Source organism: Tetrao urogallus (assembly GCF_951394365.1).
Source record: "Tetrao urogallus genome assembly, chromosome: 4".
NCBI classification, from domain to species: domain Eukaryota; kingdom Metazoa; phylum Chordata; class Aves; order Galliformes; family Phasianidae; genus Tetrao; species Tetrao urogallus.
The window spans coordinates 71,088,332-71,107,095 of record NC_136817.1 but is presented as its reverse complement, the minus strand read 5'-3'; the positions used below and the strand labels follow the sequence as shown (position 1 = coordinate 71,107,095).

At 45.0% G+C, this 18,764-nt stretch overlaps 1 protein-coding gene and 1 pseudogene across 2 annotated transcripts in view; both read right to left on the bottom strand.

Annotated features, from left to right (window-relative positions):
• Nucleotides 1-1,443, bottom strand: part of LOC306945479 (ras GTPase-activating-like protein IQGAP1) — a 35,116-nt pseudogene extending 33,673 nt beyond the window's left edge. The window contains exon 1 of the transcript in view: nucleotides 1,437-1,443. The product of the transcript in view is annotated as a ras GTPase-activating-like protein IQGAP1 (transcript). The remainder of the gene's footprint in view (nucleotides 1-1,436) is intronic.
• A 580-nt stretch (nucleotides 1,444-2,023) lies between these two features.
• Nucleotides 2,024-18,764, bottom strand: part of LOC306945477 (ras GTPase-activating-like protein IQGAP1) — a gene marked incomplete at both ends in the record, with an annotated part of 41,272 nt that continues 24,531 nt past the window's right edge. The window contains 19 exon segments of the mRNA XM_079534199.1: nucleotides 2,024-2,260; nucleotides 3,788-4,103; nucleotides 5,265-5,461; nucleotides 6,264-6,434; nucleotides 6,914-7,069; nucleotides 8,077-8,225; nucleotides 8,228-8,281; nucleotides 9,515-9,590; nucleotides 9,693-9,725; nucleotides 9,727-9,765; nucleotides 9,812-10,051; nucleotides 10,388-10,530; nucleotides 10,929-10,971; nucleotides 10,975-11,096; nucleotides 12,251-12,341; nucleotides 13,248-13,411; nucleotides 15,583-15,707; nucleotides 16,225-16,385; nucleotides 16,610-16,773. Of these exon segments, the coding sequence (XP_079390325.1) occupies nucleotides 2,024-2,260; nucleotides 3,788-4,103; nucleotides 5,265-5,461; nucleotides 6,264-6,434; nucleotides 6,914-7,069; nucleotides 8,077-8,225; nucleotides 8,228-8,281; nucleotides 9,515-9,590; nucleotides 9,693-9,725; nucleotides 9,727-9,765; nucleotides 9,812-10,051; nucleotides 10,388-10,530; nucleotides 10,929-10,971; nucleotides 10,975-11,096; nucleotides 12,251-12,341; nucleotides 13,248-13,411; nucleotides 15,583-15,707; nucleotides 16,225-16,385; nucleotides 16,610-16,773 (2,681 nt within the window).

Sequence of the window (18,764 nt, the reverse complement as noted above, 5' to 3'; positions counted from 1 at the left end):
GCTTGCTTTGGATGCAGATGCAGCACGGATCTGAGGGCTTTGTGGAAGGGGATATATTTCAAATTGCAGCGACGTTTTCAGACCATTTCTCTTTCGGCATGCTCCCAGCACCTGCCATGCTGATCATCATCCTGAATATACATTTTGTCAAAGTTCTAGAACTAATGAAATAGTTCCTTACGAGACACAATCTGATCACTCTTCTGGCCATATTTTGTTCCAGCTCCCGCTTCCTGCGGGTGGCACGAATAGCGCTGCATCACCTATAGCTCTCTGCTCTTACCGTTCTCATGCTGTCTGGGCAGTCCTCATGGCCTCAAAACTCTCTCATGCCACACGTGCCACATTCTGAGGCACAGAATATATATCACACTACTTCAAAACGCCTTTTTTTTTTTTTTTTTTTTTTTAATATAATGATACTAGGGATAATCATCTGGAGCTAGAGCAGTATGAAAAAAATTCCCTTTAGTTCAACCATAAGTCTGCCCCATGGACTCCAGAAGAGCTCTAAGAATACGCAGGGTGGACATGGATGGCAGCTACCATAACAGTAAGCAATGAAAAATGAGGTTGTGAGCCATGCTGTGTCACTGCATCTGCGGGCAGGGATTTCTCCTTGGACTGAGCAGAGTGCAGATGTAGCCTGAGAAAAGAACTTAGGATCATTCAGGAAAAGCATATGAGTTGAGTAATTAATTGAAGAAACTCACGTTCTAAAGGTACTTAGAAGGAGAGAGTATTTCCCAACAGAATGGGTTGAACTGTCTATGACCTGTTTGGTTAGACAGGTCTACTCTATGTATGCTTAGACTGACCTGAGAGGGCATGCTTCAGCACACCCCAGAATTTCCAGTTTCCAAATTGTCCAGGCAGCGCAAGTGCGGTGTACGTCTCCCTTGGCACAGACATCAAGCTTTTCTTCCTGTGCAATAAACTAATTATGACGGGGGAAGGGGACAGTACAGGCCGCACAAGAGAAGAGCCTAGGGGAACGATTTTAGAGCTGGGAGTGAGGCAAATGACTCGGCTCAAGTGCATCTATACCAATGCACGCAGCATGAGCAACAAGCAGGAGGAACTGGAAGCCATTGTGCACCAGGCTAACTATGATCTAGCTGCTGTTACTGAAACATGGTGGGACTGCTCCCATGACTGGAGCATTCAGGTTGATGGCTATAAGCTCTGCAGAAGGGATAGACAAGGAAGGAAGCCAGAATATTCATCAATATTGAATTGATCCTGCAATTCAGGAACCTCACAAGCAACCTGAAAAAAGCGTCTTAAAAAAAAAAAAAAAAAAAAAAAAGGGAGAAAAAGGTAATCAGCATCCCAGCAGCTGTTCTTCTTTAAACCATGGTTCCCAAGCATACTGCAACTGGACAAGCTATAGCTTATCACATCAAAAGCCATCTAGAAGATTCAGTTATTGGTACTGGCCATGTCGGCATTAGCTCACTGTAAGCATCTGCAGGACAAGTCTACGGACCGAATGACCTTGTGCACCCATCCTTCTGTCTCAGCTGCAAGAATAATCCTCACTCCCAGCCATTTCCAGTTTTCTTTCTTACAAAAGATGACAGACATCAAGAAGCTCTTCATTCAAAAGTTATCTTCTTATACAAACAACTGAATTCCAGCCTGGTTTAATCCAAAGTGCCATCTAGTTTGCATACAGAGAACTAGGGTGCATATAGGAAAGAACACATGCACACTCTAGTTTTCAATGGCCAGAATATCATAATAAACACATAGAAAAACAGCCTTTACTCTGGAGTCTTGTATGGCAAAGCCAATTGTTTTGACCAGCTCATTAATATACTATATCTAGTTGGTAAATTCCAGCTACGTATTTTATATGTCATTATTATCAATGACTGTGGAAGCCCAAAGGGCAACCTCTCAATTTCAACAGACCTCCTTTTTGACAGAGATGGAATCTATTACATTTCAAATTCATCACTCCTTTTGGTTTGCAACATTGTCCTCTGCCAAACGCCTCAACACAATCAGCTGAAGCCTTCTACCTGAATTTCTGGTATGACTGTGACAAGTATTCCTTCACGATGCTCAGATGTGCACCGTCTCCCATGAGCATCTTACTGGACGCAGCGTGCTGCAGCATCTTTGCAACAGAACCAAGGTTTCTTCGTTGATCTGTAGTCAGCTGCCCTCCAGCTGAAAGATCCATTATGTCAAATGCATCCGGTGCAACCATGGCTGGATTCACGTAGCGGTGATAGAGTAAGTTGCCAACAATCTAGGACAAGTAGAGGAGAGAAAAAAACACGTGGAAAACCAGTGGCACAGACCTCCACTGAGTCTTACTGAAACTACTCTGAGTGAGCTCTGACAAATTACTTTCCTGTGAACTGTGGGCCCCGTTCAAGATGCACACATGCACCCACATTGGATATTTGCCTGCAGTAATTCCCACAACAAAAAGGCATTGGTCCCGCACGCTGACATGCAGCAAAAGTTCCCACGCCACATACTTCAGTATTTCCTGGTGTTTCACATCAATCTGCGCAGAGCCAAGTCACAGAATCTGGGCTTCTCCTGCTTCACGTGCGATTTGAATGCACAGAAGAGATCAGAGGCATGAAGAAATGGCAAAAACAGAAAGAAGAAGCTTCGCCATTGCTAAGCTGCCCCAGAAATTAACTGCTTTCAGAGAGGTCATGGTTTTGACAGCTGTTTCAGCTCTTGCTGTCCTATCCCAGATGACGGCACATGGTCACAACAGACAAAACCGTTCACTACCTGTCACAAGAAACACATTTGTGAGAGAAATCATGTTGATAATAGTAAAACTGGTAGTAGGAAGACAAGAACAGTACACTGTAGGAGTAGTTTCAGGCCCTAATGCATCTACAGGCAGTCACCACACACAGCTGCAGTTCTGAGCGCGGCATGGACCGTGACATTGTTTCCACAAGGATTAATAAAAACTGCAGCTTTCCACCTCAATTTACAGATGGAAAAAATGAATTCACCTGCACAGAAAGAATCGATGCCTCAGAACGGGAAAGCACGGAACCAGAAGAGAGAAGAAAACGGCATTCAGATTGGTAATTACTTCGTAATGAAGCAGGGACAGAAAAGCTTAAAGAGACTGTGGCAAGTAATGTAAAATCCACTCTTGGTTTTATTAAGAAGAGCCCTCACAGACAGAAAGATCTTTAAAATCACAAAAGCCAGGACAATTCCAATGAAAGCCACAATGCTGTGCTCATTTGGAAGCATTTACTACCAACATCCTTTTCGTTCTCCAAAAGTACGGAGATGTACAATACAAAACTGCCCACACATCATGAAAAATGACACCATATACTTTGGTGCAGCTACTGTAATGCCCTAGAATATTGTAAGGGAAGTGAGAATAGTAGAATTTTGCACACGGACCTTTCTAACTTGGCACTGTCTCTTTAAAAAAAGAGCAACTGACTCAGATAACACCAGCAAAACCAAGGTGCACCATTCAGCAGCAACAGCATCCCAAAGTCAAGAAACCTCGGGGGCACAATGCCCAACATGTTAAAAGCAAAAGGAAAAGCAGCAGGGTGACTTCTTCTGAACGCTGTATTATGTCTCCTTTGACAAACATGTACCCAGCAATCCAAAGCACAGTGCAAAGTACTTTATACCCATCACAACAAATAGCCTGTCTACTTAAACTGCAGCTTTTAAACTTCTCTGCACACGTACACCCAACAAAGAACACTGAGATGCATCTGCTGCAGTCAGCGTGGCAGACAATTATTCACAGAGCTGCTCAGCTCCTTACCTTCAGAAGCTCCTCCTCGCCAGCATCAGGAAACTTGTCATGCCAGGAGTCTTTCAGTACCTTGGCCATGAAACGCATTCCGTAACTTCGAAGGAAATAAAAGGCAAGCGAGAATTCCTCACGGATGAACCCACTATTAACTGCTGCAGGATAATGCGGTGACACACCAGGCTTACGGCACTTTGTCAGCTCAACAACGATGGCAGACAGGAACTTGTCTGTCATTGCCTTCACATTTCGGATTGAGGCATCCAGGTGCGTCCTCACCTCACCATGATGAAGAGCTTGTTCAGGGGTAACATCGTACGGCAACTTGCTATTTGGAAAAGTCAGATGTGAAGGTGAGCACTCCTCAGCCTAATAGACTTTTGTCAGTGCCAGGCAGAATTTTTGGCTTGACACAGAAACAGATCCACGCTCACCTGGCTGCAAAAGGCTGCACGTTCACTTTAATTAGAATGCTAGCACTGAAAGAGTAAAGGACTTCTCACGTCCTCTGCTGTCCCTGCAGCAGTCACTGTGAGAAAAGGCCCAGCTAATTCTAAACTGTATCTTTCTGTACCACATGCAGACACGCTCTCCAGAGCCAAGGAGGTCACCTGCGATACGCAGGAGTACCTCAGGTCGCAAATAAATCAGTGAAAACACAAGCTGCACATTGCAGTGTTAAGATAGTAACTCACGCAGCATGCTGCGTTGGGAGAGTTGTCTTTGACTTCATAGCATTGCTTTTCCACCACTTCCCTTGAAGTGTGTTAAAAACTAAACAAAAACAACCAACAACAGAAGCCTCAAAATCTGGTGAACATCAAGCACTGGAAGAAACACAGAACTCTGACTGGGGACGGATGGGAGCCGATCCAGAGTTTATAGACACAGATTAAAGGGAGGACAGGGACAGATGACGTAGCGGGGGATCTACAGGCCAACCAACCAGGATGACCAAGTGGATGAAACCTTCTCGTGGGCAGACAGGAACAGCTGCCTGCTACGATTCTATGAACACGGCCTGTGTTGAGAAGGACCACAATGCTCATCTCGTTCCAACCTCCCGCTGCGTGCAGGTTCACCAACCGCCAGCCCAGGCTGCCCAGAGCCACATCCAGCCAGGCCTTGAATGCCTCCAGGGATGGGGCATCCACAGCCTCCTTGGGCAGCCTGCCCGAGTTGTGGGCAGAGATTGGCTTGGAAGAGTAATATCTACGGCATCTGTATCTATGAGTTAACACAGAAGAAATGCTTTGGGGCTTTTTTGGCCTATCTCTTAATGAGATTCACTTCTAATAGTCTCAACACCCCTGTCACAAGATGATCTTTATACCTTTCAGAAGAAAGCCATCTCGAGCTGATGGAAAAAAGCTGGTATCAATTGGACAGATGCATACAGTGAATCCAGGGATGGTTTGGAACGATTAACAGAGCAATGCAAAGCAGCTGAGCAACTTGTAGGAAAAAACAGTAGCAACAGCTTCCATACCTGGCCTCATCATTCTGAGATCCCATCTGGTTAACCCAGGACTTGTAAATATCCACTGGATCCGTTTTGACGTTGAGCGATTCGTCCTCAATTATTTCCTTCACAACTGGGGCCAAGATCTGCCTCAGTGCCTTCTGACCACGGGCACCACAGTTGAAAGAGCGCATCTCAAAAATACAGAGGAAACAAAGGGAGTTCTACACAGGCAGAACTATTTTCTTTCAGTATTTAAACAAGTAAGCAATCAGCAACAAAAGCCATTCACAGCATGCCGCTATGGCAAATCCAGCAGCAGAGAATAAAGCATATGCATGCACTTTCCTGAACTACTACTCCAAGAAAAGATAATAATAATTAAACAAACCTTTTAGACGTTACCTGTTGGAGGGCACATAGCATCCTCATACTTAAAAGCATCAAAAAAGGCATGATTGCCTCCAACATCGTATGTATTTGGTCTTCCTAGCAAGTTGTGAAGCTCCCTATCAGCCAGAAGTCATAAACACCAAACTCCTAAGGGGCAATCCACTCAATTATGCCAACAGACAGCCAGAATCCTTAAGCCTGACAGCCAGTAAAAAACCCAAACCAGACAGCATCTGATTTTCAGCCTCCTCATCAGTTTTGGAAAACAGTGTCCTTCGCGTCAGCTTCACTCTGGCCTGTAAAGCCCAAGCTCGCAGTCTGTTCCAAGTCCTTCTCACTAGACAGCAGAGAACTTAGATTGGACTGACTCTTAGGAAAGCACTGCATTAGATCAAAAATAGTGCCTCCCTGAGCAACAAAGCATTGGCTAAAGAAAAATGGCTTTAATCCTAAAGAACAAAGGTAATTCCTCCTCCTTCCAGGTTACAGAAAGGACTGACACCAAACAGCTTGAGCAGAAGGCAGGGACAGTTCAGCATTATCAGCAAATGAGCACGGGACATCACACCAGAACAGCTTCTGTTTTAGCAGCGGTCCAAACTGAGGCAACAGCAAGGCTGCGTCCCATGCTACAACGTACTTGATCTCTTCCTGCAATGCTGTTTGCAACAGCCGCAACAGCAGAGATTCCTCTCTCTGACTGCATGCGTAGTTATGCAGCGTGAAGATGGCTGAATCCATCAACTTTGAGGGTTTGTTTTGAGGCATCTGCAAAAGCAGCTTGGCCAAGTACGTTGGAGTAGTCTAAAACAAGAAGAAAAATTACTTAGCGCACGTGTATAATCAATGACTATTAAGATGCTGTAATTATGAAATAAACAAGAGAGTTTGACAAAGCAGACTAAGCTAACAAAAGGAGAATAAATAGAAGGCTTAGCCCTATCCTGGGCTCACTTACAAAACTCCAGCAGAGCAGATCTCCAGCAGAGATCCTTCCCCACTGGTAGCCAGCTCTTAAACAGGTCTAGGAGGGCTGTAGCCTGGCTGCACCCCTTCCAGCAGCACAGCTGCATTGCCTTCACCTGTGCTCCTCTGCCTGACTCACTGCTCACCTCAGGTGATCAATCAGAGGTTCAGGCCATGACTCAGCAGTTCCCATACAGCACGTGTCCACCAGAGCCAACACCACAGAGACAGACAGTGCCTCAACACTGCAGAGCATAAGTACAGACTGTTCCAAAACACGTAAGCATCTATGACAAGAGGAGTGAATGAAAAGCTGCATACCTCAAGTAGAAAAGATGCTGATAGGCTTCCAGCTTTTCCCTCTCCTCTTTGCTCAAAGCTTTCAAACCTCCCTTTTGCTCGTTCAGTGTCATCGCATCAGAGAGCTGTTCCTTGTTCTTCTTGCTAAGATTTTTGCTATGAGAAACAACATCCTGCAAAGAACAAAGAGGGACAGATTCCACATTTAAATAACACGCAATATGGGAAAAAGCTGCACGATAGCACTTCCTTATGTGTGGATAAAGCAGTCAAGGTACATCAGGAGATCATGAAGTGAAACATTATCTGTTATAGCAGCGATTTCTGTCTTGTCCCCATGTTCCAGAATTGGTTGAGAACCTACAAGGACTAATTGCTTTGAGCAGGGACTACTGTCAGAGCTGGTAGCGTTCTGAAGATGCTTGAAAATGCCCTTCTTTCTCAACTGCGCTTGAAGCCCCAAGCCCTGTTTCCATTTTGCTGACTCACTGCCTCCACATGCTCTGATAACGATGATACTTTTTGCTGACAGCATCAGCCCAAGAGCTGGAGCCTCCTTTGGAACTGAACTTTACAGCTGCCATGGTTCAGATTTTACACAAGGTCAAACCTAGCGCCACGCTATTCAGGACCAAAGGAAAAGGTGACTGTAACTTCAGCTTGAATTAAAAAAAGGCACCGCTGTATCAGCAATGTTGCTCTTGTGTGCAATCAATCGTCAGCAAAGTGACAGAGGGGGCTTCCATCAGCCAACCAACACCAAGAGGCTTGAGTACATTTCCTGCTCCGAAATCACCTCCCCCTTCTGATACAGCACACAAAACGTGAGAAGAAATTAAGATGTGCAAATCCATGACTAATGCAACCACAAGAGAACAGACAGTTCTCAGAGCCTTCAAGCATACCATCTATTGCTCTCCCCTTGGTCCCGAGTGGGTTCTTTTCTGGTGCTTTGTTTCTACAATGCTTGAAGTCTTGATGTTTCTTCTGCAGTTATCTTTCTAGGGATACATAGTAATAAGTGGAACAGTTAGGAACTTACTGGGAGGAAAACCTGTAACTCTGGGGGAAATAGTTCCCACTGAATCTGAGTAAGTGACATCCAGGCTCAGAAGGTCCTCATGCTAACTACCATTGGCCTCAATTCACTCTGCTAGTCTCCCAGCACTGCATTTCCTACCTGCAGTGTCATTCTGATCTTCACTACCAGTCCAATCTTGATGTCCATGAGATTGAGGTCATTTTCAAGCTGTCGATTAGATCGGATCAAGCTCACAACTTCCTCACACAGTTTCATTAGCTCCAGCTCCTCCTGAAAATCTGGGTCCGATCGAGCAAGTGAACAAATTCCCGAACCACAGCCATAGCTGGGTTTTCAGCATTAACTAAAATCAAGTGACAAAACATCAGAGGACAGGAAACCAATTAATGCACTTGTTATCTCTGTGCAGACAGCATGTCAAGCAGCAGCCAGTCCAGGATCAAATTAACACCAATGGGCTTGAATAACTCCTGACAGCATCCGGAACTTCTTGCATGGAATAAATCAGGACAGAAGTCAACGCTATAGGATGAAGTCAGTATCAGCTTAGGGGAGTCCACCTTGCTGAACTTACCCCAAAGATCAGCGCTCCTATTTCCCAGCAGCAAAAGTACTACCGTGAACCAAGTTTGCACAGAATCACAGAATGTCAGGGATTGGAAGGGACCTCCAAAGATCATCTCGTCCAATCCCCCTGCTGGATCAGGATCACCTGATTAGGTCACACAGGAACATGTCCAGGTAGCTGCTGAATGTCTCCAAAGGAGATCCCACAACCTCTTTGGGCAGCCCATCCCAGTGTTCTGTTACCCTTGCCGTGAAGAAGTTTTTCCTCTTATTTATGCGGGACCTCCTATGCTCCAGCTTGCACACATTGCCCCTTGTCCTATCACTGGATGTCACTGAGAAGAGCTTGCCTTCGTCCTCCTCACACTCACTATTCACACATTTATAAACATCAATGAGGTCACCCCTCAGTCTCCTCCAAGCTAAAGAGACCCAGCTTTCTCAGCCTTTCCTCATAGGGAGATGCTCCACTCATCAGGGCAGAGTAGAGGGGAAAGAGAACCTCGCGACCTCCTATCCATACTCTTTCTCATACACCCCAGGATGCCCTCTTGGCCACGAGAGCACAGTGCTGGCTCATGCTCCTCCTACTGCCCACCACGATCCCCCGATCCCTTTCTCCTACGCTGCTCTCCAACAGCTCAGCCCCCAACCTATACTGGTACTCAGGTTGCTCTTGCCCAGATGCAAGACTCTACACCTGCCCTTGTTCTTTCTCATCCCGTTTCCCCCCACCCAACTCTCCAGGTCTCGCTGGAAGGCAGCACAGCCTTTTGCTGTATCAGCCACTCTTCCCAGTTTTGTCTCATCAGCAAACTTGCTGACAGCGCATTCCACTCCCTCAGCCAGAGGGAATTTTTCCTTCAGCCACCTACCTACCTACCCATCTACTCTTTGCACCACTTCACCCCAACTGATTTTCATAGCTGTCTTCGTGTTGCAGATCTCACTAACAGCATTTTTCTGCAAATAGAGATTCAAAGCATATTAGCTTTATTCTTTTGGCCACGCTTCCAGAGGGTTTTGTAGTCTTCTCCTGCTTTGTTTCCTTGGATAAAGGCTTGAAGTTTTATAACATCATTTATCTAGAATGGAAAAAAAAAAAAAAAAACCCAGCCACTTAAACTTGTTAAGAGCAGAGTAAAAAAAAAAGTGTCAGACACTGGATTCATTTCACAATCTCTTACGTGGTCTCTGAAATATTGCAGGTGATCTCTGTTAACGCCTTCTACCTTGATACATCCTGGCCAGTGACTGAATCTATAGGAAAGAATCCCAAAGCAGGTCAGATAAAAGTCTTTTCCACAAATATTGCTACCAAAAATGTTAACAAAAATAAAAAATAAAATTTAAAAAAAAAAAAAACACAAAACCCATAGCATTTGCTACCTTCACTACTTCGCTTCTTCAAAAACCTCATTCTGGAGTTGAATTCCTGACAAACAAGACAGCCTCGACAACAAGCCTGAAGCTTCACCATCAGGTTCTCTTTGGCCAGCCACAACTGCTCTCGGTCGTAGGCAGCCGTGACTCCAGACACAGTGCTCTAGATTAGTGTTATGGTAGGAAGAAGAGCCAGGAACACAAAAGGGAGATGCAAAAACGACATGTTACACAGCGGCATCTGTACTATGCTCAAGAGAAACTTACAAGTTGCTTTTCGGTGAGCAGCAACACCACCGTCTTGTTCTGGGGATAAAGGTGTGCACATTCTCCACAATAGGACAAAGAGGTGCTGACGTGCAAAGTAGACAATGAACAGGGAAATAAGATACAAAGCTTGCTAACATCACTACTGTGGTGAAACATTACTTCTTAAAGTTGCAGTAAGGCCTGAAATAGGGGCAACTTCAACTGCAGAGAAAAAGAGCACGTACTTTACCTGCATCTCCTCCCGTGACAGCTGTGTGTCACGCTGCACAAATTCAGTCGACTCATCCCATCCTCCCTCTCTGGTCCTCAGGTTATGATAATGATGACAGCCTCCTCTCACCCAGCGTTTCACCCGTTCACTGCCACTGCCTCCTAAAAGCAGAAATGGTGCTATGTTGAAAGCAAACACGTATCTATCTTCCTCACATACAAATACTACAAGAAGGAAATGCATGGAGAGGGTCCTTCCTCCAAGCAATAGAAGGAATGCCTCAGATTCCAATGAACCACCGCAACAACTACCTACGCACAATATATTCTACAAGTGGGGAGTATTTCACTGATAACTTTTTCATTTCCTTCCTACCTTTTTCTTCTTTCCTTTAACAAAGACTTCAGCTTACAAGGCAGCCTCAATTCCCTGTAACATGAGATTCTAACAAGATACCCAGAACGCAAGACTTCTCCTCACATTTCTCCCCCTCTGCTTTCCATCCTACAGGCAATCATCTTGAATTTACTGCACTAGCAGTTAGCTATTTGGGGTTCACCTGTTGCCATTGTTCTCCTTTCCACTTCTGCCAACTCTCGCTGCTATGTCTCTGCACACTCTGGAGCGACTCCGCACAGCCCCACATCTGGTGAGCGCAAGGCACTCAGGGTAGGGCTGGTATCTCCGTGATCGACTGCTTCATTCACGGCCAGAATTCCTAAGGAAACTTCAACAACAGGAGGAGGCAGGTTACCTGGGCAGTCAGGAGCTCAGTGACTCACAACAAACAAGAGAGCAAGGCACTGTGCGAGTGGACACAAATACCTTCCTGTATTTATGCATAAAAATACGGGTTAAAAAAAGACAACTTGGTGTACAACAATCTTTTCAGTACAGTGTGCATCTGTGTACGGCACAGTGTCTGACAGCGCTTTTTTTTTTTGTGCTCTTAGTCCTACTACGGTGCTGACTTATCGACAGTATTTCTCTACAACCTTTTATCCATTCACTCAGCTGTACTCTGACAACAGCTGCAGTCAAGGCAGCTTCTTCTTGCAGAGCCCTGGTACAGCAGACAGCTGACTCAAAAAGCACCTTTCCAGTGACTGCACCGTTCCTAGCAAGAATAGCAACCTCAACACAGAACAGGTTATCAACAAGAAAAAGATGAGGAAAGAGCTAACCCAGGGCTACTCCAGAACTCTGTTGCAAACACAGTACAAAATCAACCACAGGTATCTCACCGATGCAGTAAACACGAGATACAGTCATTTTCAGCACTGAGCAAATCTCTGTTCACACACAGAGAGGTAGATGGGTATCTGAAGATCTTATTCCGGCTCAAAGAAGCATACTTTAATCCTGCTTTTGACCAAACGTTCTTTGGCACAGCCCACCTGCCAACTGCACTGATTTGTGTTTTTATCTGCACTTAGTGCAAAAAAAAAAAAAAAAAAATAGTACTTTGAGAAATACTTCATAGAATTAAGGCAACAGTACAACACAAATGAAAGCTAAGATGCACCAGAACTGCGCACATGAACATCCCCACGCTTGACTACCCAAACACAGACAGACACAGTTATCTGCTAATGTCAAACACTTTGACAGAGATTCAATAGGTATCTCTGCCTAGGATGTAACACAGTGTTACAAGCACAACTGAAACAACGACATATGCTTCCAAAAAGATGTAAAGAATTTAAATTGAAAGGCTGTGACATTCATTGTTGAAAGAAAAAACTTCTACACCTACCTGAAGCAAACACTTGTATTCTAATTTCCTTTGCATGTGTCCATTTCTTGCTCGCATTCTTCCATTTGGTGACGAATATTTGGTTGACAATGGCATTGAACCACGGTATTTGCCACAATGCTTACATCTCTGTGACTCTTCAGTGTCCCTGTTAGCCTTCTGAATCCCGTCCTGAGTTTCATCGAGCCAAAGCACAGCTGTTTCATCCTGAGTGTCCTGAAGAGAATATGATGAGGAAAGCATTCGCAGCATGAGGAAACGAGTGTCACTGGTTGTGCAAAGCAAAACCACCACCTCTGAGCAATTGCAGTCTCAAGGGATACAGGAAGCACTTCAGTATCTTTCTAATCAATTTCAACACAAGGCCATAATGAACATTTGTTACCAGCAGAAGCAACTACAGCATTGCCAGGCCAAAACTCTTCTCAGGACAAGGAACTCCCACCAACAAGTTCCATCAGTGGTATCACTCCAACAAACATCAGGACATCCCAACGCCAAGCAATCTGCACTGGTCAGTCCTAAAGCTGTATTTGCCAACAGGACGTGCCTTTCCAAGGAGCCCAAAAAAGAAAACCACAACACAATTTAAGATGGAAAGGGACCTCTGAGCTCATCTGGGACAATCCCCTTGCTCCAGCACGGACACCGAGAGCACATTATCCAGGACAGACCAGATCCAGATGGCTTCTGAACAACTCCACAGAAAAGACTCCAGTCCCTCTCTGCTCGACCTCCGCTACTGCTCAGTTACCTCCACTGTAAAGTGCTGCCTGACGTTTAGATGGCACCTCTTGAACCCCAGTTTGTACTCAATGCCTCTTGTCCTCAACTGCGTCCTCACTTCCAGCTTTCACATACACTGAACAGATTCCCTCCAAGCCCTCTCATCTCTAGATCTTTAAGCCTATCTCTGTAGTTCACAAAGATTCACGTGTTATGCCTGCATCTCTCTTGCCTTCATACAGACAGATCCAAACTGGCCACGTGACATCAGCTGATAGCATGCAGCGTTCACCCTTTCATTTCCACATCTGTTTCCCAGCTTTTTTCCCAACATCAGGAATGCCCTCAGTACACAGATGCAAAGGCTTCTGGAGAGGTACTTTCAACTACACCCACCTGTGCTTTCTCTCTCTTAGCCCCAAGCAGTGTGCCCTGATAATGCTGACCTACCTTTGGGGTTACACCCTCCAGTTTTGCTGCAGGAACCTGTAAGGCTTGCAGAGTTTTTCTGGTGTCTCCTTCATCCAGCGCCTTGCTGATAAGCCCAACAGCCAAAACTCCTAGAGAGAAAGGGATAGAAGAAGAAATACAAAATCCAATCCTTGTCCAATCCTTTACCATCATCAGGAAACTGTGCTTTGGAAGAAAAGTGCTATTAGTGCTAAACCAAACACCTGCTGACAATAGCGACATTTTAGTAGCAATCATTTTCTACTAGCAAAGAAAGCAAGACCACTTCTCCACCTTAAAGAAGCCACACATTTTTGGACATACTAATAAATAAAGGAAAAAGCAGAAAAAAAATCCCTCGGGGAGACCACATGAATGGACAGAACTGAGTTCTTCAACACGTAGCTCAAATCCACTAGAAGGGAATTATCAAAACCTCAATGGCCAGGGCTAGTAAGTCACAAGTTTTCAAGAATCCTTCAGAATAAAGCTCTTCACACCAAGCTATAGCTTTGCACAGAACGCCATTCAAAAATACAGTGCCTTCACTTCTGAAATACCAGGATTTACTGGATGCATGTACTATGAGCTGTACTACAACAGATGTGGGTGCTGCCAGGGACAGCGAGGACTACAGATCAACTAACTGAAAACAGACATAAATAGACAGCTTACACTTAGCTAAATGTGAAGAAAGCCTGAGTCACACATGCCAAACCTACAGCAAATCACAAAGTAACTTGGGTTGGAATGGACACCCAGAGGTCGTGTGATGCAACGTATATTGAATATTCAATTCTTGCTTGCTGAAAGAAGCAACAGTTCAAATCACAGTTGGAGAGTTTACAACACAGATCTTGTGGAAGAAAGCGAGGAGCTCAGAGTGGATACAACTTGGGTTAAAATACCCAAAGACTGCAGCTTTTTCTTCTGCACGCAGTAGGAGAATCACAAAGTGGAACGTTTTATAGCAGGCACTGCATTTGGACACTGATGTCTAGGCCGTAACAGCATGTTTTGTCTCAGCATCACTTGCATTTCCCTCTCAGTATTATCTTAGCCCATAGAATGCCTGCCTTTTTTCTGTCCTTCATCTGACAACTCCCCGTCACCTAGGCAGACTACGGTACAGACGGCTTGCTTCCTCCTACAGTGTGTACACACACAGTATGCACACCTTTAGGCATGCTGCTCTCCCCATGAGAGAAAGCGGGGGGAAAGTAGGAAAAGAAAGACCTTTCTTACAAAAACACACACACTACGGTTGACACTACTCCATCTCAGGAACAACGAAGGAAAACAGACATAGCAACTTTTGACTCAGGAAAGGGCACAGAGGACAAGCAGTAATTATCCTTGATTAATTAGCCAACAGCAGCAGAAAAAGACTACCCTGTGAAACAACAATATGTTACAGCTCCTCATTAGAAAGCATTCTTGAATTTGAAACCAAGTTTCAGGACAGCAGAAGGGTACACGTCACTATGGCTTCAGGACTTCCTCAGACACTAGATAAGAAGTATCCATGCACAGGGGCACACAAGAAACTGAACGTATTTGCACTGGAACAGGTTGCCCAAGGAGGCTGGGGATGCCCCATCCCTGGAGGCACTCGAGGCCAGGCTGGATGTGGCTCTGGGCAGCTTGGGCCGGTGGTTGGCGACCTGCACACAGCAGGGGGATTGAAACTAGGCATCACTACGGTCCTGTTCAACCCAGGCCATTCTATGATTCTATGAAGCACTAACAGGTGAAAGAATTAAAAAGTTTCCTACCAAAACTATGCCATAAGACGTCAACTGATGTCATTATAAAATTCTCTGCGTTTTACGGTTGATGGTTTGGGTTCTCTGTTGTCTCTATTGTTCTAGGGGTTATAGGAGTGTTACAAGAAACGAGGAGCTGGACTACATGAACTTCCAGGCTTCTGCTGTGATGCCTCACAAATACAAGGCTGCAAAACTAGTGCTTTGGTGCACGCATGCACGTGGCGTGCACTTGTTTGGGTCACGTGATCAGATGAACTGAAGCCACACAGGAAGCCCGTGTCTATGTGCAGATCCAGGAAGCAAGTTAGTCAAGATTCCAGGCTCTGACATAACATTTAAGCCTCTCTAGATTGCAGCCTTTTCAGGGCAACTCAGCTACACAAGAAGCAGTGGCAAAAGCCAACTATCTCAGTCTAAACGAATCAAGCAACAAGATTGTTCATTGGCATGCACCTAGTTTTAGCACACCTTATGATCTAGGATCAGTCTAGCACTAATCAAGCAAAACTTACTTCCATGTTCTTCATGCACAGCTAAGTGCACACGATCCACACGTGACTGGATATCATTCCACGTGATAAACTCATTTTCTTCTGCACGCATCTGAGCTTTCAGCTTCATCACATCGTCCACACATCTGTCAAAGAACAAAAATCAAAACCAGCAAGTATCACGTCATGAAAAACTGGCCAGGGAACACACAAGACAGCAACGAGAACTAAACACAAAATGGAAGAAGTAACACAAGGGTTAAAACTGATATATACGAAAGAAAGAAGGAATAGGAAAAAGACAAAAGACCGTGAGCAAGGTGGTCAGCTCCAGTGCAAAACAATCCAGAAAAGCACTAAAACACCACATGACACTTTCAGACAAAAAACACAGGGCAGGAGCTGGCCTAGTGCAATTGAGAACCTCGTAGGGCCAGAACACAGCTTTGTCGTGAAACCTTGATAAAGGTCTGAGAGACGGTACTCAGAGCAGATTAGTAAGAAACGGGGAATGCAAAGACAAGATGCAAGAACCGAGAGAGAATAAATTAATATTGGAGTCAGCAGTGAAAGAACCTGAAGTATAAGGGGAAGAAAAGAAAACCGAACCTCTCGGGAATGTAAGCAATATCAAAGACGGACACGAACCTTCCAAACACTCACCTCTGACAGTTCTCATCCTCAGTGCTTGTCAGCCCTGGGACAGGATTGCTCAGTTGTCTCCATACTGCACTCACATCCCCTGAACCCAAAGCCCTGATCATCACAGCCACAGAAGACAGCATCTCTACAGCAACAGATAATTCTGCATGGGTGAGGTTACCCTGCATACAAAGGGGAATACAGATCAATTACACTTGCTCTTCAAAACTATGGCTAGAATCTCACAGTGCCCAGTAGCTCAAGACTTCAAGATGAAGCATCACGTCAGAACAGACTAAGCATCAAGGCAGTTCTACAAACACTCAAGACAGGCACATTGAGTGAAACAGACAAGGCAGATTTGGTGATCCATATCAATTCACAGACATCAGAATGCATTACTTACATCATGGCTTTGTTGCTGCAAGGCGGCCAGCTCCTTGGGATAAAGATCGGCAGCAAATGCATAAACCTCTGCTAGCTGGGCCTCTGGCTTCATCATTTCTGCCACAGTCTTCTCCGCATCGCCCATTCTAATTGCAGCATTAGTGCTGGTCGCTGCTGCCAGCCCTAGCAGTTTCAAGAGGCAGCACATCAGAGAGGCAGCATGAGAACAACCGCGGCAGACAGTTGGGCTCCCAGTCATGCAAGCACTTGTACTGGATTCAATAGGAAGAACCCTAACCTAAAAAAAACAACCTAATTCCCTTACAGGTTTTCCAATCAGTTATTTACCCAACTAGTCCTGCATTACTGTAAACAACCAGACCACACAAGGCCCTCTTGAAAGTAAGACTCCTTTTTAAACCAGTTTACCTTTTGTCTGATTATCAGAGGACTGTCTCACCAACTTCTGCCAAGATGAAGCCTCAAAACTGTCCATGTTTTCCATCGGTAGTTCATAACAACTTTTCCTTCCAGTATCTATGACTGGTCGTGGCAGCACCAGGCATTCTACAGTGTTCTCTACACCCTACAGTGCTTGCACTTGAACACAGCACAAATGGGTAAATAAACATCAAGCAGCACGGAGAACCAGGAAGGCACTTTGAAGGTAACCTCCTACTTACTACACCTGCACCATCTCCCTCTTGTAATTTAAACCACCTGGAACCAGATCCCTATCAGCTTGCTTTTCATGTGTTCTAAATTGAACTAATTGCTATTGTACAGCCAGAATTAAACACTGAAAGCTTCTGGAACTTTCTCCAGAAGAGAGTTTTGCATGGTGTCAGAAGCACCTGATTAAAACAAATCCAGCCACTGTGATCTACGTTTTATTTGCTATCTGATACCTAGAAACAGCCATTAAAAAAAAAGCTGAAAGTTCCATAGCTCAAATCAACTAAGCCTTATGTCAGTAGTCAACAGGTAAGCTAGTTTTAACACCTCACGGAGCAATCCAGATTTCTGTCACAGTCCATAGAACACACACTGCCTAGGAAAAGAATTATTGAAGGCAGACACAAGCCCCATGCTGCTCAGCATTTCATCTCACCTGCTGTTATCTCAAGCAGTATTTTTAAGAGCTCGATAGAAGACAGAGCCAGCTGTCATGATTATTTTCCACGTGCCAGGAGCCTCAAGCTACTTAAAGAACATCCACGATAGTCTGACATAGCCCTGCTATAACCTCATGTGAACACAAACACTGCGCTTTCCCATCCTTCTGATGACACCCCACAGCAACAACAACATCAGCTCATTCCGTGCAAATAGCTCAGCAAAGGGAATAAGCAAACAGAAGAAAACAGCCTTTCCTTAAGCCACTTCAATTAGTCACAGTAACGCAACCAAGTCACAGTATGTTACACCCATTACAGACATATGCATCCACCACAGTGCCCAAGACCTACTTTGCTGAAACTGGACACATTTTTCTAGGCTCTGAAGGCACACGATCCCTTACATCTCTACTTGGGTGCACACTTTCAGAAAATAATGCACTGAAGACATACAGTACAAGTAACGACTTCACAATTTCACTTGCAGTCTCCTTTACTTTAGACTCCTCTTTTCCACAAACCAGCAAATCATCTACATACTGTCACAGCTTTACCAACTCTTCAACCTGAAACTTTCCCAAAACTTTCTCCAGCACTTCATTAGTTAAAACAAAAATAAGGGCCAAACCAGCCTATAAATCATTGATGCCTGGGCAACCTGTTCTTGTGTGGCACCACCCATTGTGCAAAAAACTTCCTCCTAATATCAACCTAAACCTCCCCTGTCTCACTTTAAAACCATTCCCCCTTGTCCTATCACCATCCACCCTCGTAAACAGCCATTCCCCTTCCTGCTTATACACTCCCCTCAAGTACTGCAAGGCTACAATGAAGTCTCCTGCAGACTACGCTTCTCCAGGCTGAACAAGCCCACTGCCCTCAACCTCTCCTCACAGCAGAGCTACTCCAGCCCTCTGACATCTCAGTGCCTCCTCTGCACCCGCTCCCACAGCTCCACGTCCTTCCTGTGCTGCGGGCCCCAGGCCTGGATGCAGCGCTGCAGATGAGGCCTCAAAGGAGCTCAGTCGATGAGGACAATCACCTCTCTCTCCCTGC